The sequence below is a fragment of the Stegostoma tigrinum genome, chromosome 2 (genome assembly GCF_030684315.1).
Source record: "Stegostoma tigrinum isolate sSteTig4 chromosome 2, sSteTig4.hap1, whole genome shotgun sequence".
Taxonomy (NCBI): Eukaryota; Metazoa; Chordata; class Chondrichthyes; order Orectolobiformes; family Stegostomatidae; genus Stegostoma; species Stegostoma tigrinum.
In genome coordinates, this window is record NC_081355.1 from 120,605,747 (window position 1) to 120,627,412 (window position 21,666).

At 41.5% G+C, this 21,666-nt stretch overlaps 1 protein-coding gene across 16 annotated transcripts in view; it reads left to right on the forward strand.

Annotated features, from left to right (window-relative positions):
- LOC125462689 (sickle tail protein-like) overlaps positions 1-21,666 on the forward strand; it is a 614,365-nt gene that overhangs the window by 573,865 nt on the left and 18,834 nt on the right. For all 16 annotated transcript variants that reach the window (XM_048552953.2, XM_048553021.2, XM_048552929.2 and 13 more), the window contains 6 exons: positions 4,024-4,154; positions 5,281-5,428; positions 8,500-9,046; positions 9,209-9,389; positions 15,806-15,963; positions 18,522-18,671. In XM_048552953.2, the coding sequence (XP_048408910.1) occupies positions 4,024-4,154; positions 5,281-5,428; positions 8,500-9,046; positions 9,209-9,389; positions 15,806-15,963; positions 18,522-18,671 (1,315 nt within the window). The remainder of the gene's footprint in view (positions 1-4,023; positions 4,155-5,280; positions 5,429-8,499; positions 9,047-9,208; positions 9,390-15,805; positions 15,964-18,521; positions 18,672-21,666) is intronic.

Here is a 21,666-nt window from a genome sequence, read left to right on the forward strand (position 1 = left end):
TTGCAATATTCTGCAGTTTTTTCTCTATTTATATAGTATTCTGTTCTTTTGTTCTGCCTTAAACAAACAATTTTGCATTTCCCACAGCATGCTGTATTTGCGAACTTTTTGTCCACTAACTTAATCCATCAATATTTGTCTGTAAATTATTTGTGTTCCACTTGCCCTTCTACCTATTTTAATATTGTCTGTGAATCAGACTACAGTATATCTGCTTCCTTCCTCCAAGTCATGAATATTTGTTGTAGCTAATTGTAGCCCAGCACTGATTGTCTGTAGAACACCACTGATTGCAGGTTGCCAGCCTGAGAGAGAATCCCTTATCCACACTTGTTAGCCAATTCACTAGCCATACCAATCTAACATTATGGGCTCTTATGACTTGACCTTTGGTGAGGTACCTTAGCAACTGCCTTCTGAAAGTCCAAATATAATATATCTACTGGTTTCCCTCTATCCACTCTGGTTAAAGCAATCGGAGACCTTCCAGCTTGAAAGATGCAGCAGACTGTAATGTTTTACACTGGGAAGAAGCATATTAAGATGAAGATGCACTTTCTCCATCTTTTTTATTTTGTACTTAAAAATGATTTTACACCCTGTCCACCAACATAAGGATTGTTAGACGTAGATACCTGTGAATAAACCTGAACTATGACAATGTTTGGGAGGTGGGGTTGTGTGTCTCAACTTTCCTGGAGTCCTTGCCCCCACCACTGCTGGCTGCTAAGCTCTAGTGGGATGTAAAAATCCAGTCCTTAGTTTCCACAAATGTTTGAGGCCTTGTGTGTTTTGTCCTAAAGTCATAATGTCAGTTTACCTTTAAGCAATATCACTATTGTATTATAGCATATGACATGTATGAAGATCTCATACTCCATCTTGCCTCTGATTATTTGAAGCATGACATTCGCTTGAAAGTGCCTTCTCTGCTGCAAACATATTAGCTTATTCTTAGCACAGATACTTGTGTGCCAATTGTTTTTAGTAAATGTGTTTGGATTTGCCAATAGTCAGTATCCAGTCTCATTTTCTTACGCTACGGGAGTTACATAATCAATGCTGCATCAGGCAACACACCTAGGTGGAGGTAAATGCACATCATTCTGGAGGGTATCACCCTGCAATAATGCAAAAACAATTGGATGCCACAAGGAGGGTATATTACCGTATGAGTCAGTCAAAATGAGCAGAATGGGCTTTCTTATTGCTGCTTGTGATTTTTATATAACAAATATATTCTTGACCTTTAGTCAGTCCACTTTTTAATCTGTACTTTGAACTTGGAAAGTTCTGCTGATCTGAGGAGTGTTCAGACTGACGTTATTTTCTTTACAAATCTGATTCAGTGAATTAAGCATACTTTTTCCAGCAAATCAAATGTATGGCTTCCCAGCTGAGTGCCTGTGCTCTTCAGTATAAAGTGTTGCTAATCTTGAATGTTGTTGAAATGCCTAGCATTTTGTACAACATGCATACAGGAGTATTTTCTATCATGACCTTTTGCAGCACGTTAATTCTGGATTGCTCTGCTCCCCAGCTGTATGGTAAATGCAGAGAATCATTTCCATTCACTATCAAGAGGAGATTGGGAAGGGCATTCCTAGCCAACTTGACAGTACACAGTTTTTAACAAGAAAACTTTTGCAACTTGCCATTTCATTGACCAGGCTGCATTCACTCAGGAAAACCTGAGTGAAGCAAAGTTCTAGCTGGTCTGGGTATGGATGCAGTCTATGAACAGCAGCCCCAATTCCCAAAGGGTTGCTAAAATGAACATTGGGGCCCTTGTGAGACCATAATGAAGGACCAAATGTCTGTTTTACGAACTGTTGCCAGTGAATGACCCTGAACGTTTTTCTAATGTTCCTGGGGCACAGAATTGCCCTGTGAAACTTTCTCAACCAGAAAGTGATGTGCTATCAATGCATCGCCCACTCGCTGTACTGCTCTCAATTGTGATTTCTAAGCAAAATTGAGGGGAGCTGTAATAACAGCACAGTGATTGTCTCTGTCTCGGTTTTATAGCTTTAATTGAATAAAGCTGCTGTGTGGATAAGCATTTGGTGTCCTCTGTGCTGAAAGACTTTGTATACATAAACTAACCAAGCACATGAAATAACAAATCATGAATACTTACATTTAAAAGTATTGAACCTATTTTGGCTAATATAATCAATACAACGTATTCAGATATAAATGTGAAATAATTTTCACTCTTGGTAGTAATGTCTCCTGAATAGGTTGATTCATTTTTGTGTCCACCCATACTGCCTCCTGCAAGCAGCCCTTTTATGTTTGAGCCTTGACACTGAGTCGCAGCATGAGCTGGTACTACCCTGAGCCATACCCTGCCCTTTCCTGATATTTTACAGACGTGTTAAAAACCAGGACTCCTAGATAGTGGCCAGTAGAGGGAGTGCAAGCTGACTTTTTAGCTGTTTTGAGGTTGGAGTGGGAGGAGGAGGAGGTGGTGGTGGTGGTGAGGGGAGATAAAACCAAGTACTTCTAGGCCCGAAACGTCAGCTTTTGTGCTCCTGAGATGCTGCTTGGCCTGCTGTGTTCATCCAGCCTCACATTTTATTACTTTGCCCAGACTGCCTTTGTACACTTTTTATTAGCTCAGCACAAAGTGGGTGCTGCTGTCTGTGACATTGTCTTAGCTGTGTACATCAATTTCCAGTTGGATATGCTCACTGCATAAAATTGCCCTTTTAGAACAAATGATAGAACTATTTTGAAAGAAATTGAATTCTAAATTTAAAGCAGAGGAAAATCTTTTTCACCAGTCCTGACCCTCCCATCCTGCTGTAAATAACAGGTGTGCTAAATGAAGCAAGTTATAATCTTGTTTGAAGTAGTCCCTAGCTGAACAGAATTTTAATTAAGTTCAACTGACATGAAAGCTGGAGGCAGATTGAAGTAAAGGACAAGTCATGCTTACAAACAGGACATTACTTTTCCCAGAGCAATCAGTGCTGCCCGTATATTACGGGACATTGCTCAAAGTGATGCTTTGTTAAAACTGACAGTGTGTGGAATACCTGTTTGAATGAAATATACCCCCAAAAGGAACTGGTTGCCCAATCAGCTTTAGGAAGTAACAGGTAATAGAACTGTGATAACAAAGTGTGGAGCTGGATGAACACAGCAGGCCAAGCAGCATCTTAGGGCCTGAAACGTCAGCTTTTGTGCTCCTAAGATGCTGCTTGGCCTGCTGTGTTCATCCAGCTCCACACTTTGTTATCTCGGATTCTCCAGCATCTGCAGTTCCCATTGTGTCAGGTAATAGAACTGTGTTTGAAGGCAGAGCCCGATAGTTGCTGTGAACAAAATCTGCTTCCATCAAGTGATAAAGAACAAATTGAGGGGTGAGAAAAGAACCACTGTGTCAATTTAGCTAACAAATTCCTCAGTGAAGAATCTTAAAGTTGCCTTTGCAGGTAGGGCTGGTCTGCACCAGTGTTTTTGCCTGTTCCTTATGTTAAAATGCAGCTTTTAAGTTCAGATTTGTTTCTGATCAGGTGCTGCCCTCTGGTGTTTGATAAAAGATTTCACTTTCTGCTCTTGGATTTTCTCCCTCAAAGCTGCTCACTCTGGTTCAGTTTAACAAACTCCAGAATTCCTTAAAATATTTTGTATTGGGTAGGTCGAGATATACCAACCCTAATAATACTTAATGACTTTAGTGTCAGAATGGGTAATCTCTTGACAAAAGCAAAATACTGCAACTGCTGAAAATCATTGCAAAGTATTCAAATCCTCGGTGGTCAGGCAACATTAGTGAAGAAAATGGACGAGGTAGTGTTTCAACCATGGAGCCTTAATAGTTTTATGCTAAAGACTTTTGAATAAGGATGTTATGCTTGCTCATATTCCTTTAAACCATGGACTGACAAGCTGCTTATAGTGAGAAAACGTTTCAGATGAGCAACAACAGCAAAGAAGCAGTTTCATTATCAAAAGTTGATAAGGTATGGCTGAACAATTACTGCTGTAATTTTGCCCTTTTCTGATATACAGTGGGTTAGAGAAATCCATTGATGGCCTGAGCAAGGATGCCTCTTCAGCCCAGCAAACAATTACTTTGAAAGATGTGGAGGAGGGTGCAGTTGCTCTACGTCAGGTTGGAGAATGCCTGGCAGGCCTGAAAGGTATAGTACTGTGTAATAACCTTTCACTAACTTAAGCAGTACTGACAAAATCAATTTGTTAAGGTGATCCATACTCAACAACATTCATTGCTGACCTACGTCCATGTCTGATATGCTAATATCTCTAAATTTTAAAATGTCCTTCATAGCCTCGTTGCTCCCTGCCTATTGGGCTACAACCTCCACTATTCTCTTGTCTTCTGACTTCTCCCTTTTATGCTACTTTAACTGAACTGGTGTTGGCTATGCTTCAGTTTCCTAGTGTTCATGTGATAGAAACAGAATTCCATCTTCCCCCATTGCTGAGAGTTACCCCCAAAATTACAGCTTCCTTGACAAATAGCCCTGACCCCCTTTGGCCTTCCATATTTGTGCTTTCATTAAATGCAATGGGATGTTTTTACAATGTCAAAGGCACTCAATAAATGCAAGTTCTAACAATGTTTCATTCCCTGAATTGCTTAGAGTTCTAAATCGTGGATGACACTTAGTTTCTTTTAGAAGCAGAAAGCACTGGAGAAACACAGCAGGTCTGGCAGCATGTGTGCAGAGAGAAACTGTTAACACTTTGAATTGAATATTACACCTTCAAATCTGGATTTGAAGAAGGATCAGAATCAACTTAAAATTTTAACTCTGCTTCTCTCTCAGCAGAAGCTTCCTGACCTGCTGAGTGTTTCCAGCACTTTGTTTTTATTATAGAGTTCAGCATCTGCAGACTTTTGCTTTCAATTTGGGTTTATTTTTTCCACTGATACGTATGTTTACTTGCATTATTGGTATTGCCCCTTTTTACTTCTAAATATGCCTTCATTGGAAAAGGGTCTTGTCAAGAATCGTAGGAGGTTATGAATCTTCGATCATCAGTTGTGATATTTTGATATGTCATTGGCAAAGTAAGTGGAGTAAATAGCTATTGGTACTATATCAATAAAGCTGCACAATCTCTTAGCTTATTCTGTTGTACTTGTAGCATAGAAATTGGTCATTTGGCCCACAAGTTCTGGGCAGAATAGTTGGGTAAAGATAACTATTAATGTTGGGAAGGTAGAAAAACAGCTATGAGTAAGAAGCATCCACCCTTGTTCTAGATTTGTAAAAGTTTTGGTTTGTGTCTTTATTCCAGCCGAGTTTCCCGCTTTGCAGACTAAAATGCGGGCAGTACTCCGTGTGGAGGTAGAAGCAGTGAAGTTCTTGAAGGAGGAGCCTCACAAGTTGGAAAGTCTACTAAAGAGAGTCAAAAGTATGACTGAAGTGCTCACAGATTTAAGAAGGTAACCACTAAAAGAACAAAACCTTTGTATTTATGGTATTGTTGACGTTGTTTTACAAAATATTTTTCATTTGCTTAGAAATACCACTAATTGAATAGAAACTGTTTATCTTAACAATTCAAATCTGATACAAATGCTTCAGAATTGAAAGTGGCTAGAAAATGGCAATTTTCCTGCAGTTGACAGATGGGGAGGAGCAGTACGTTGGTAAAAGCCCTCAGTGTTAATGTAGAGAAAGAGAAATGAAAAATAGACATAAGGCGACTCACCTGAATGGAGCTATTTTACAGCTGTAACTCACCTTTATCACTATAAATACCTCCCTTGTCTTGTGTTCTGGTCACCCTCACTATCTGTCCCACTTTCTGCTTCTCCCTATCTGTCAACAACATAAAATCACTTCAGCACCTTTCAGTTTTGAAGACTTGAAACATCTGTTTTCCTTTTCACATGCTGCCAGACCTGCTTTTTTTTCCTTGAGTATTTTCTGCTTTTATTTCAGATTTTCAGCATCCACAGTATTTTATTTTTATTTGAACATTGATCGTCTTGTTTAATTGTATTTTGAATCCTTGTGGACTCAGCTATGAAGAATGATATGTATAATCCTAATGACTCTTCATTTGTGCATTATCTTAAAAGAGATATCTCTGAACAAGAATTGCTTTACATTTTCAAATGATTTGAAGAGTTAATTAGTCTTTGATCCAAACCTCGCTTACTAAATACAGCATCTAAGAATTCCTTCGAATTTATCTATTTGTGGTCTATCTATCTGTGCTAGTTCTTAACCTAAAAGCTTTAGTACTCTCTTCATGGTCAGGAGTGTGTTTGTGCTGATCTTGTACATTGTATAGCTTTTAAACTTGACTGTAGAATCCTCGGGGAGTCTTCAAAGTAGATCTTCAAGACATTTTGTGCACTTCTGGATACATCGCTTTCCTCTTTATTGGAAACAGTAGGCCTAACCTCCCTGTCAAGATGTGCATGAGTCATACTAACCCAGCACTTAAGAATTTGTAACTTAATCCCGGTTATTATCAAGAAGGCTAGTGGGTTCTGACAAGGCATAGTGATAACACTAATGATTTCAGAGAACAGATTTTACTAACACAACTGAGTTTGCACAGCACTGATACCATCTCCCTATCTGAATCATGTTCTCCTTCCCATCCCCAACTCCCTTAGACCTGGATCATGCTCTTCCACAGTTTAATCCATGTGTTCTGCCCTCCCAGTCCACCCACTTGCTGTAGATCAGTACACTGGTGTGGCTGCAGAAACCATGGGACTAATAGTTTACTACCTACTCCGCAGGTTCAAAAAGCTCATTATGTGGCCTCATATTCCAAAGTATTGAATGTTTACTAAACACAGCAAACTCATTAATTGATGGTTCATTTTCTCTTTGTTTTCAGTGTCAAGCCAGATCATTTGAAGAGGGAATCCTGGAATAATACATAAATTAATCTCTTGCCTACTCCAAGGAGGAACACATCCTCTTTTTAGCCATTAAATTGTTTGAATGCCATGCTGTTCAGGCACATTGGGTAGCATGCTTGATTTTCTTGTTTCTCTGTTAACATGCTCGTGTTGACCGCCTTGAATCTGAAGAGTTGCACTTTATCAAGGCAAGTATGGAGTATTCCTTCATACTCCAGACTTGTTCCTTAAAGGTGGTGGACAGGCTTTGGGGAGTTAGGAGTTGAATTACGTGACCCACAACACCCAGCGTTCAAACTGTTGTTGTGACCACAGAATTTATGTTACTAGTCCAGTTCAGGATCTCATCAATGATAGCCGCCAGGATGTTAATAGTGGAGGATTCTGTAATGGTAATGTCATGGAGTGTCAGGGAGGGATAGTTAAATTATCTCATTGGTTATGGTCTTGTCCAGTACCTTTATCACAAATGTTACTTGCCACTTATCAGTCCAAGCCTGAATGTTGCACAGGTCTTGTCAGCTGTGGTTATGGAGAGCTTTGGTATCTGATGAATGGTGAATGCACAATGCTCAGCATCAATCGTGAGAGAACGTCCCCGCTTCTGATGGAAGGAAGGTGATTGAAGTATTTGAAGGTGTATGCCCAGTGACACTACTCTGAGGAAACAGTGATATTTCAAGACTGAGTTGATTGTCCTCCTACAGGCATCCTTCTTTATGCTAAGTATAACTTCAATCAGTGGAGATTTTCTCCCACATCATATTGACTTGAGTTTTGCTAGAGCCCTCCCATAGCCACATTTGGTCAACTGATTCATTGATGTCAAGGTTACATGCTCTTGTCTCACCTTTTGGAGTTTAGTCCAAATATTGATGAAAGAGCTGGAATCACTTGGCTGTGGCAAAACCCAAACTGGACCTCACTGAGCAGATTACTGCTATGTAAGTACCACTTGACAGCATGGTTGGTGACACCTTTCATCGCTTTAGGGGTTGAGAATAGATTAATGAGACGGTAATTTGGTGTGGATTTGTTTTGAGTTTTGTGGACACATGTATTTCTGGGCACTTTTGCACATTGTTGTCTGGGTTTAATGTTATAGGTGCACTGGAACAGCTTGATTAGAGATACAGCTACTTTTGCGATCCTGTTACTGGAATGTTGCCATGGGCTGTAGCCTTTGTGGTGTCTGGATCCTTCAGCCATTTTTTTTAATTCATGAAGACCGGCATTAGTGATGCTAAGGACCTCTGAAGGAGGCCACAATGAATTATCTAATTGGCAAGTGTTTCAGCTTTGACATTTGCAGTGATGTCCTGCCCACCATCCCACCCCATCCCCCATTATTTAGGATGGAAATATTTATGGAGCCTGCTCCTCTAATGAGTTGTTCAATTAACAATTGTCATGTGTTGGGTAATGTATTAGTCCATCAACACATGATGAGTTGAAAGAAATACAATAGATGTAACTTTAGCATTTGAGCATAAATTTTGATTACACTGGAGGTGCGGCATAAGGGAGTCAACATGTATTCTTTAAGAAATAGCTTTTTTTATTTGTTTTGTGTAAACATACTCTGCACCACATGGCTTGTATCTTGAAACACATCTATTTGTTCACAGACTTGTAACTGAAGATCTTTTGAGAGGAACAGAATCCATGCATTCATCACAGAAAAGCACCACAGAAGCTGTGACAACTGTTTCAGAGTCCGAAATGTCCAAAGATTCTCCTTTGCAAGTTCAGGAGTGTACTAATTTTGTACAAGCAACAGTGCCTCAAAGCCCCCCAGGGTCACTCCATGAGGTGCAAAATTCCCTGGTGAAGTCAGAGTCACACATGGTTGTCCACCAGGTCCAAAGTTCTCCTGTCCAGATTCACCAATCTCATCACTCGTCCGCCTTACTGCATCCTACTCAGGGCCCTCTGATCACGCCCAAACAATCTCAAAATGCACCAGTTACTGTTCAACAGGTTCAATCCTCTGCAGCTGTGACAAAACGATCCCAGGAGTCCACAGATGGAATACCTCAAATCCAGAGTGCTCCAAGTCACCAATTTCAGAGCTCGACATCAACTACCCAAGTTTCTTCTGGTCAGAATCTCTTCCTTGATGAAATTCATGCTGCAAGTACCAAAAAGGGCATTCACCGAAAAATGACCATAGAGGTATTCTTGTGATTATCTCTTGAATTGATTATCAAATGACCTCCACCTTTATAGGCCATTCTCAGTTTTATTATTTTTTTTCTTTTTGCTTTATTCTTGTATATTCTTAATCCAGTTGAATTGTATGCAAAGCTTAGAAATTAAATTTGCTTCTGACCACAGGCAGCAGAGAGAGAATGGCAAGAAAAAAGACAAAACATGAATCAGTACGATGAAAAAGAATTTGAACGACTCTTAGAGGAGGCACAGGCGAACATGATGAAAGGAATTCCAAGCTTGGAAGTAGAACCTGAGCAGAAACCAACTGCAAAACCAGAGGATTCCGATGGGATAAAACAACCAGGTATGCACACTAAAATCTTGCTGAACATAAAAATAGGTTGAGGTGCTTTAGTGAGCTGATCACAGAATTGTTATTCTGTGGGAAGAGGCCATTCAGCCCATTGTATCTGAAATTGCTTTCCAAATGCACTTCATGCCTGAGTACGTTTCCCTGCCCTTTCCCTATAACACAACATGTGTGTATTTTTAAATAATCGAGTTCCCTCCTGAATGCTTGATTGTGGTGGAGCCAGGTTCAGTTCCCGGAAATACGTTGTAAAACAAACACTCATTACATAATAATAAAATGTGAGGCTGGATGAACACAGCAGGCCCAGCAGCATCTCAGGAGCACAAAAGCTGACGTTTCGGGCCTAGACCCTTCATCAGAGAGGGGGATGGGGAGAGGGTTCTGGAATAAATAGGGAGAGAGGGGGAGGCGGACTGAAGATGGAGAGAAAAGAAGATAGGTGGAGAGAAGAGTATAGGTGGGGGAGGTAGGGAGGGGATAGGTCAGTCCAGGGAAGACGGACAGGTCAAGGAGGTGGGATGAGGTTAGTAGGTAGGAGATGGAGGTGCGGATTGGGGTGGGAGGAAGGGATGGGTGAGAGGAAGAACAGGGTTAGGGAGGCAGAGACAGGTTGGACTGGTTTTGGGATGCAGTAGGTGGAGGGGAAGAGCTGGGCTGGTTGTGTGGTGCAGTGGGGGGAGGGGACGCACTGGGCTGGTTTTGGGACGTGGTGGGGAAAGGGGAGATTTTGAAGCTGGTGAAGTCCAAAATCCACAAACCTGCCTGCCCTGGCCGACCCATTGTCTCAGCCTGTTCCTGCCCCACCGAACTCATCTCCACCTATCTGGACTCCATTTTCTCCCCTTTGGTCCAGGAACTCCCTACCTATGTCCGTAACACCACCCACGCCCTCCATCTCCTCCAGGACTTCCAATTCCCTGGCCCCCAACAACTCATTTTCACCATGGACGTCCAGTGCCGATACACCTGGTATTCCGCATTCAGATGGCCTCAAGGCCCTCCGCTTCTTCCTGTCCCGCAGGCCCGACCAGTCCCCCTCCACCGACAGCCTCACCCGCCTAACCGAACTCGTCCTCACCCTCAACAACTTTTCTTTCGATTCCTCCCACTTCCTACAGACAAAGTGGGTGGCCATGGGCACCTGCATGGGCCCCAGCTATGCCTGCCTCTTTGTAGCTTTCGTGGAACAGTCCCTCTTCCGCACCTACGCAGGCCCCAAACCCCACCTCTTCCTCTGTTACATTGATGACTGTATCGGCGCCGCCTCTTGCTCCCCAGAGGAGTTCGAACAGTTCATCTACTTCAACACCTTCCACCCCAACCTTCAGTTCACTTGGGCCATCTCTAGCACATCCCTCACCTTCCTGGACCTCTCAGTCTCCATCTCAGGCAACCAGCTTGTAACTGATGTCCATTTCAAGCCCACCGACTCCCACAGCTACCTAGAATACACCTCCTCCCACCCACACTCCTGCAAAAATTCCATCCCCTATTCCCAATTCCTCCGCCTCCGCCGCATCTGCTCCCACGATGAGGCATTCCACTCCCGCACATCCCAGATGTCCAAGTTCTTCAAGGACTGCAACTTCCCCCCACAGTGGTCGAGAACGCCCTTGACCGCGTCTCCCGCATTTCCCGCAACATATCCCTCACACCCCACCCCCGCCACAACCGCCCAAAGAGGATCCCCCTCGTTCTCTCACACCACCCCACCAATCTCCGGATACAACGCATCATCCTCCGACACATCCGCCATCTACAATCCCACCCCACCACCCAAGACATTTTTCCATCCCCACCCTTGTCTGCTTTCCAGAGAGACCACTCTCTCCGTGACTCCCTTGTTCGCTCCACACTGCCCTCCAACCCCACCACACCCGGCACTTTCCCCTGCAACCACAGGAAATGCTACACTTGCCCCCACACCTCCTCCTTCACCCCTATCCCAGGCCCCAAGATGACTCTCCATATTAAGCAGATGTTCACCTGCACATCTGCCAATGTGGTATACTGCATCCATTGTACCCGGTGTGGCATCCTCTACATTGGGGAAACCAAGCGGAGGCTTGGGGACTGCTTGGGGTCCGGTCGGTTCGCAATAAACAACTGCACCTCCCAGTCGCAAACCATTTCCACTCCCCCTCCCATTCTTTAGATGATATGCCCATCATGGGCCCCCTGCAGTGCCACAATGATGCCACCTGAAGGTTGCAGGAACAGCAACTCATATTCTGCCTGGGAACCCTGCAGCCCAATAGTATCAATGTGGACTTCACCAGCTTCAAAATCTCCCCTTCCCCCACTGCATCCCAAAACCAGCCCAGTTCATCCCCTCCCCCCCACTGCACTACACAACCAGCCCAGCTCTTCCCCTCCACCTACTGCATCCCAAAACCAGTCCAACCTATCTCTGCTTTCCTAACCTGTTCTATATCTCACCCATCCCTTCCTCCCACCCCAAGCCGCACCTCCATCTCCTACCTACTAACCTCATCCCACCTCCTTGACCTTGCCGTCTTCCCTGGACTGACCTATCCCCTCCCTACCTCCGCACCTATACTCTCTCCACCTATCTTCTTTTCTCTCCATCTTCGGTCCGCCTCCCCCTCTCTCCCTATTTATTCCAGAACCCTCACCCCATCCCCCTCTCTGATGGAGGGCCCAGGCCCGAAACGTCAGCTTTTGTGTCCCTGAGATGCTGCTGGGCCTGCTATGTTTATCCAGCTTCACGTTTTATTATCTTGGATTCGCCAGCATCTGCAGTTCCCATTAACACTCATTACATAATGTTTTCCTGTCTTGCATTTACTACTTTTGAACGTCACATTAAATCATTCCTGCTCTTGATCATTTTACGAGTGGGAACAGTTTCTTTCCAGATCTTTCACAATTTTTAAAACCTTGGCCAGATTTTCTCTTAGCCCTGTCCTTTCTAAGGAAAACAGTCCTAACTTGTCCAGTCTATCCTCACAACTGAAGTTTCTCATCTCTGAAACCACTCTCTAAAACTTTTCTGCACGCTCTGTAATGCATTCGTGTCCTCCCTAAAGCATGGCACTCAAAACTGCATACACAAAGCCATCCAACTAATATTTTGCAAAACTTCAGCATAATGTCCCTGCCGTTTTACTCCACACTGCTATAAATAAAGCCTCGCAAACTGCATGCTTTACCAATTGTTCTTGTTCTCCTGCAAGTTTAATGACTTGTGCACATATACATTTGACTCTCTCTGTTTCTGGGTACCCTTTAGAATGGTGCCCTTTGTTTTATGTTGTCTCTCCAGTTGCTTTGTACTCCTAGAATCCATAGGATCCCTACATTGTGGAAACAGGCCTTTCGGTCCAACAAGTCCACATTGACCCTTGGAGCATCCCAACCAGGCCTATCCCCCTATGACCCACCTAAGCTACATATCCCTGAACACTACGGGCAATTTAGCATGACCAATCCACTTGACCTGCGCATCTTTGGACTCTGGGAGGAAAGTGGAGTACCCAGACGAAACCCACGCAGACTCAGGGAAGATGTGCAAACTCCACCCAGACTGTCACCCAAGGGTGGGATCAAACCTGGGTCCCTGGCCGTGTGAGGCAGCAGTGCTAACCACTGAGCTACCATAATAAAATATGTCACCTCATGCTTCTCCATTTATACTGTCCTCCCCCTGAGTTTACAATGCTTCCAAGTTTTGTATGATCCACAGCGTTTGAAATGATCCCCTCCACACGATCTAGATGATTAAAATATGTCCGGAAAAGCAAGGCTTCTAATATTCAACACTGGGGAACTACACCTCAACCTTCCTTCCAGACTGAAAAATATCCATTAACTCTTTTTTTTTTATTACCTGGTCAATTTTATGTCCATTCATTCCGTGAACTGTTGCCTTTCTTGAGTCTTTTGTGTGGCTTTGTATCATATGAAGAAAGGCTGAGGGACTTGGGTCTGTTCTCATTGGAGAGAAGAAGGCTAAGAGGGGATTTAATAGAAAGATACAAGATGATCAGAGGATTAGATAGTGTGGACAGAGAGTCTTTTTCCGAGGATGATGACTTCAGCTTGTACAAGGGGGCACAGCTGCATATTGAGAGGTGATAGATTTAAGACACATGTCAGAGGCAGATTCTTTACTCAGAGAGTGGTAAGGTCGTGGAATGCCCTGCCTGCCAATGTAGTTTACTCAGCCACATTAGTGGCATTTAAACAGTCCTTGGATAAGCATATGGATGATGATGGGATAGTGTAGGGGGAGGGGCTTAGATTAGTTCACAGGTCGGCGCAATATCGAGGGCTGAAGGGCCAGTTCTGCGCTGTACTGTTCTATGTTCTATGACTTTTGCAAGTCCATGCACATCACATCAGAATTACCATCATCATCCCTCTTTGTTACCACTTCATGGAACTCCAGAAGGATGGAGGGGGAGGTAATGGCCTCGTGGTACTAATCCAGAGATCCTGATAACCTTCTGAGCACCTGGCTTCAAATCCTGTTGTGGCAGATGATGGAATTTGAATTCAATAAATACCTGGAATTAAGAATCTAATGATGACCATGAACCCATTCTTGATTGTGGAGGAAAATCTGTCTTTTTGACTAATGTTCTTTAGGGAAGAAAACTGCCATCCTTACCTGGGTTTGGCCTACCTGCAACTTTCGACCCACAGCAATATGGTTCAACCTTAACTGCCCTCTGTGCAATTAGGGATGGGCAAAAAATGCTGACCAGCCAGCGATGCCCACATCGTGAATGACTGAAGAAATTCATGCTGGCTCCCCAGTTAACTCCTATATGCCCATGTGATAATTGGATGTATTTTATTTGGGCAAAATATTATGTCAGTTGTAAGTGCTAACAGCTTAGTTAATATCCTCCTCTTATAAGTTTTGAACCCTTATGACTAGAATTTTGTTCCCTGTCATTGTGGCCTGGGTAAAATCTGCTTTTGTTAGAAGCAATGCAAAATATTCACTTAATACTTCAGCCCAAGTATAAATCTCTTTTTTTGGTCTCTGATCGGCATCATTCCTAAAAAGATTTGTGGGTTTTCCTTTGTTAGTTGCCAGGCTTATTCAGTGTTCCTATTTGATGCTCTTATTTGCTTTCTTACCTCGCTTCTGAATATTTTCTGTTGACTTTGGTTATCAATTCTATTTCGTTCCTGTCATCTGTCATAAGTGCAATGTTTCTACTTTCTCTTCGTGGACAACCGACGAAATAGAAGCTTTAAGTTGGTGATTTTGTTGGCCCTACCTTTCCATTTTGAGAATATCTTTGACTGTGCCCTCTTTGAAGATAGTCCATTAATGGACTATCATATCTCTGGTCAATGTTTGGCTTCACTGTATCCAGTCTAACTGTTTTTTTGCTCTGCTGAAGTTGGCTCTTTGCCAGTTACAATCCATAGAATTCCGTAGAATCCTTACAGTGTGAAAGTAGGCCTATCAGCCCATCAAAACCACACTGACACTCCGGAGAGCATCCCACCCAGAACCCACACCCCCATAACCTATCCCCACACTTCCCATAGCTAGCCCACCTCGTCTGCACATCCCTGGACACAATTGGCAATTTAGCATGGGCAACCCACCCAAGCTATGGGAGGAAACTGGAACACCGGGAGGAAACGCATGCAGACATAGGGAGAATGCACAAATTCCACACAGTTGCCCAAGGCTGGAATTGAGTCTGGGTCTCTGCTAACCACTGAGCCTCAATTCTATTACTACTTTTCATGCTGCACTGCCCGTTTTCCTCTTCCATCATTATCCTAAAGCTCATGTTTAATTGATTACTGTCTCTGCACAGTTCCCGGACTGACACTTGATCTACTTAACACACCCTGTTTTAAAGTATCAGATTTAGCAGTGACTTCTTGTTGGTGTGTAGAAAACTCTCCCGAACACAATCTAAGAACAATCGACTGCAAAGTCACCAACATGTTCATGCAAGTAATAAGTGATGAAAAGATAAGACTCTGAGTAGAGCAGTAATGAGCTGTTCTGTAAGTAGTAAAGTGTCAAATAAAATTACCTCATTTTCCCTTACTATCTACCTCAGTTGAAAGTAAATCCAGGTTTGAAATAATCTCAAGAACCAGTGACGCACAGGATACATACTGACAGGATGCTTATTTTCCAGGTCTTTTAAAGACCTGTCAACAAAAGGATGCTATTTAAGATACCAAGGTGTAGAGCTGGATGAACACAGCAAGCCAGACAGCATCAGGAGAGCAAGAAAGCTGATGTTTCGGGCCTGGACCCTTCTTCAGTATTTAAGCCTATTTTTGTCTGATGGAATGATGGTTCTTGACATCAGTCTGCTCCACTGCCTACTTGCGGTCAGTACTGATATTTAAATGTTTTGCATCTGGTATGATGACACATTCTGCATTGTTTCTTTCAGAGGAAATACTACTGCCTGAGGTGGGAAATGAGAAACCCATGAAATCTCCACCACCGCCACCACCACCTCGCAGATTCTATCCGCCTGGTTCTGGCCTGACGACCACAAGATCAGGAGAAGTTATATTTACTGCCAGGAGAGAAGGCAGTCTTGTTACTGTAGGTATTTATTTGGTTCTGGGTAATAGATAGTTCTGTGAATCTAATTATTTATTAAAGGTTGTACAGGGTGGGGAAATTCCTGAGGCATGAAAGTAATCTCAACCCAGTTGCAGATACTTATGTTGAAGTGTTTATATGTCATGAATGGATGAGGACTCTGTTATTTTTCTCTGCCTTTCACTCCAGGAATCCTCTCAATAAGAATCATAGCTATCTCCTGTTAAGGCCAGAATACCTATTGCACATTTTGAGTCTGGTATAACGACACATTCTGCATCGTTTCTTTCAGAGGAAATGCTACTACCTGAACTTTCAACTCTATCGTTATGTGGTTTTTAATCTTTCCCTTGTACAAAATTTGCAAGTAATCTGCTCCCACAATTCGATCATTGCCTCTTTAGATTGACCGTTTGGTCAGCCAACATATTCACAAAATCTACTTCTTGCTCCCTTGTGGGAATCTTTTGCTTAAAGATTTCCCTCAGCTCCCTAGCTGGATTTGAGAACAATATCTAAGGTAATCCAGCTGCAATGCCTTACCATTCTATCAGCAAATGTAAGTATCTATACAGTACCGCAAGGCCTAACCGATCTTGAAATAAGTGGCAATTTTCCTACTACAGGTTTAGGAATCCATTCATTTACCACACCATATCAGATATTTAGATATTCAATAGCCAAACAAACTACTATCAGTAGGATAAAATTGAAAATGGACTTTTCAAAAAACACTATTGCATTCCAAATGAGAAATCTGAATCTTTTCATAATACAAGACCCAGCTCCGTAGACCAGTGAATTTTGGGTGGCTCACTTGCTTGATAGGTATTTAAGGTATAGCAATCCAGTTAATGTTAAAACTTTTAAATGCATGAATTAGGAGCAAAAGCGGTCCTCTCAGCCATTCAATAAGATCATGTTTATATTTTGAATTTCATTTTCCCATCTATCTTCAACAGCTTTAAGTTCTCATTGGGAGATTGAATCAATTTACCTTTGCCTGAACAACATTCAGTGACTCCATCTTAACTCTTTCCTGAGGCACAGATTTCCAAATTATCCTCATCTCTGCCCTGAAAGGGTGTTCCCCAATTCTGGATTTATCCAAAGAAGAAACATCCTTTCTGTGTCAACTTTGTCAGAAAGTCTCACTCTCGGGCTCTCCTGAACTCCAGTGACAATAGGCCCCTCTGTCCAATTACTCCTTAAAGACAATCAGCATATTCCAGCTATCGATCTGGTAAATCACCTTAGAACCATCTCCTTTGTATTTAGAACTTTTTAAATAAGGAAACCAAACCTTTGCAGTGTACTCAAGATGCACTCTCACCAATGCCCTGTATAACTAAAACAAAGCCTCCCTACTCTTGCATTCTCTTTCCCTCCACACAATGAACTGTTATTTTCCATAATAACTATTGATGGAAACTTCTGGAAATCTAACATTATGGAAATTGAAGTATAATACATCCTCTGGTACCCCTTTATCTGCAGCACAAGCTACTTCTCCAAAGAACTCCAATTAATTAATTAAACATGGTTTTCTTTGTATTCAACTGTGCTGACTCTTCCTGATTACCTTGAGTTTTTCTGGTAATGTGCACAGCTGTATACTTCTAGATGATCTATTCTAATACCTGACTAATAACTGGAATAGGCAATTTTTGCCTCCTTACCTTAAGTTGCTACGTTATACTTCTACTTACCGATATGAGGAAACATTTCCCAAATCTAGTGGTAATTGGAATATTAACATCAACACATCTTCTATTGTATTAGCTACCTAAAGGCTGTAGGATGAAGGCACTCAGTGCCAACTATTTGTCAGCCTGCACTTCCATTGTTTGTTCAGTATCACTTCCCTAATGATTTGTAATTTCACCAATTTCCCATCTGCTTTCTGACTTACCACTATGACTGTAATGTTTTTGCATTCACTGTAGTAAAATACGTTTGGGAGTATCTATGGAAAAGAAACCAAGTTAGTATTCCAGGTCGGTGACCCAATGCCAGGACCTTCTGATGTAGGGCCATTGATTTGAAATGATCACTTGGTTTGTTTTTTTTTCTTTTCACAAATGCTGCCAAATCTGCTGAATTTTTTCTAGTACTTTGTTTCTGGGCCAGTTTTTCTAATATCTGCAGTATTTTGTTTTGAATATAGATTTGATTGCGTTTTTGGAGTGTACAATATCTATGGCTGTTCTATGGTACTGTGTAAAATGATTGATGGAGCTTTCATTTTGAAGTGTTCTTTATTTTCCACTGTGAATCTTGTGCTGTGCAAGGCAAAGATAGGTAAGTACTGGATGTTGGTGAACACATCCAGTTCAGGCATCCAGAGTTAGGTGCAGTAGGATGTGGTCAGATGCAGAGTAAAGCTCGTCCATTTTGTTGCAGTATTGTATACATGCGGTAAACTTAAGTGCAGTACCTACTGCACCTGAATGATCTTTTCTACCTTCTAGCCAGACCAGTCGCTTTTAATGTCTTGGAGTGAGATTGTTAAATATTTCCATTTCCAATAGAACATTGTGATTTTTATTATTTTGAAGCCTGAAGACAATAGCTCAGCACCCCTGAAGTCACCAAGAAGTCCTGTGGAAGTGAAGGAATTGGTATTGGCCTCGACTTCTGCCCCTGTGGAAGCTTCTGCTGTCAAGGACGATGAGGATGAGGGAGACCGGATAATGGCAGAACTACAGGTAAATAATGACTGTCAGTAGAAGTGAAAACAGTGCAAAGCAATAAACCTTTTGTTGCCTGTTTAAGAAACAAGTGTAGATGTTGTCAAATTGCTTAAGTTTTTTTTTTCCTGGTGTACTCTGCATTTTTACAATGTGAACAATAAATCTGAGGTTATGAATAATTTGAACGTTAACGATGAGACCAAGTAACTAGAAGACATTACTATTATGCGTTCTGATGCTGCATTGTCTACCCCATCATTAGACAGAAGGTTTTCCAATTCCCCATGTCAGTTCTAGCATGGTGGACTGCACCTGGTAGAAGAGACAGAGTGGGAATAAAGAGCTCTGGAGAAAATTGGGCAAAATTGCCTTGAGACAGGTATTTTGGGAATAGCATGAGAACCCTGAGAAGTCAAAGGGGAAAAACAAAAGCAACTTATCCTGAAATTAATGAAAAAAGAAATATTGTCATTGCATTTATGCATAAAGTTACTTATACTATTTTTTGTTATGAAGTTGAACCACATGATGGGTCTTGAAGGTTCAAAATAATGTTGCTATTTCAGCAGCCAATAATGTCTTTATATTGCAGTGTAGTCACAGGTCAAGTTGTGGTGGAAATTGTTCTATTTTGTATATGAACAGTTGAATCCATTGCAATGGAGTTAACTGAAAGCAAGAGAATAAAAATAAGGCTACATGGGCATTCTTATTTTTAAGGGATATTTTGCTTTAGGCTAACAAATTGTATCAGCAGTTATTGGGCATAGAACTGAAAGGCTATGTAGGCAGATTAAACATTCAACTGACTCATCTAATAAACGTGGCTGGCTTAATGTTTTAACACCAATGTTCTTTTCACTTTTGGAGGCATTGCTGCCAAATATGCATATCATCACCTTGGGATCAGATCAGTAATTCACTTTATTGCATTGCCATTCACACTGGAGCTGCTGTGTGGGTACATAAATGGTAAAGCAGTGTTAAACTGCATTAATTTGAACACTTTAGAATGTTGCCCCCTGGAATGGTGCACATTACCATGAATTCTCCAGTGTAATTTGCTTTGATTTTTTGTGGAGATCTGTTGAATATTTAAACGACTTTGGGATCAGAAATAGTCAAAGAATCAAATTGAAGTGTGTCAAGTAGTCTAATACCTCAGCCAGAGGCAAGTCAGCAATCTAAATAAATCAGTAGCAGAGCTGTTGAATTCATCAAAATATCTATTACAGGGTAGCTTGCTGGGGTTTGTTTAATCATTAGTTAGTAGTGACAGTCAAGTTTGAACACCTAGCATGAGTTTGGATCTTGGATTAGGCTAATAATGGGCTGGCTGCAAATAATTTTTCACGAACATCAAGAAAGGATCTTTGGTCATATTTATGAATTCAGAGAACTGATTTTCCATGCTGGTGTGATTGCTTTGCTACTTTGAGGCACAATTAATCCATTGTTGCTGATTTTCTTTGCAATTTAAACTGCGCATTTAGCAGCAAAACAATAGATCATGTAGAATCATAAGTGGAATACAGCACAGAAGCAGACTGATTTGGCCTGTCATGTCCATGATGGTTATCAGCACAAACAGCTCCATTTTACTTCCTCACTCTTCCCCGTAGCCCTGCTATGTTTTTCTTCTTGGGAGCTGATCTCGTTCCCCTTTGGTAACGATAGTTGACACTACCTTCACCTTACTTTGCAGGCAGTATATTGTGAAACCTAATGATTCTCTGCATAAAAAATGTTATTGTTCTTAACCTTAAGTCAATTTCCACGCTTTGTGACCAGCATTTTCATTTTGAAGTATTAGTTTTTTTTAAACTGGTTATTTGTCTGAGTTAGAAATTTTTCTGACTGTATCTGCCTTTGTTCAATCAGACTCCACACCGATATTTCGAGAAAAGCAAATTGCTTGTGAATGATGAACGGTGCTGTTTAAATGTTCCCCCAAAGAATGTCAGTAGTTTTGGTACAGTCAAACTTTGGAGTGAGTCAATTGTATTATCTAAGCATTTGAAAGGATATCCACGTCAGAACTTGTTTGTCAGCTGGTTGTTTGATCATGCTTAATGCAACAACATCATGAATTATTCATGAATGTTTTTGCAAACTTTTTTGGATGTTATTCTTCCTGGCACATGTGCTGTGATTTGCTTGACAAGTGCCATTTGGTGTTTAACATGACAAGGAAAGCTGGGACCTCTTTCAATACAGTATTGTGAAATGCCTGTCAGCCCAATTTACCTGCAGTGGATTTTTGGGTGAATTGGCTGATGTGAATAAGAACTTTGCGGCACCTGTTGTGTTGTATCCCTTTCTTTACTATGGCAAAATTGTTATGCCTGTCCGTCTGTGTTCTTTGGGTCTCTGTGTACTAGGTACATAATACTTTCATGAAAAAAGCCAAATTGTAGTGTGAATAAAGTCTCAACTAGCTATTTTGCACTGTGTATGGAGATGCTGGAATGAATACTTATGGTTGAGTTAATCTAATAAATGACTCAGTAACATTTCATTAGCATTGTGCTGCTTGTTTCTATATGTGATGAAGATATCAAATAGCTTTTTGAATTTAGGAACACTGGGATTTATGGTTGGAACGTACACAAAAGTATTTTATTTCTGATTCCATCCTAAAATCGAAAGCAGTGAGTGGTATGATAAAAGTTTCTTGTCAGACTGAAGCAAGTCTGCACAGTCATTAAAAGGGTTTTCCACTCCTACTTAATTAAAATAATTACTTTGCCACTTTGTTTTTAAATAATTGTTTCTAAACAATTTTCAAATGTGGGTTATGTGATGATGCATTTGAGAGCCCTGAAAAATGATATTCTTGATCATTGAGAGTTTTTGTCGTATAACCTGCCTTGTTATAATATAAAAAAGTAACTGAAACCAATTCATACAGTTGACAAAATGTCAAAAAGACCAGGAGCCAGGGGAGTTACAAATTGCAAGAAATTCAAGTCAAACGCACAGGTTGTGTGAGAGGATGCCAGTTTCTAAG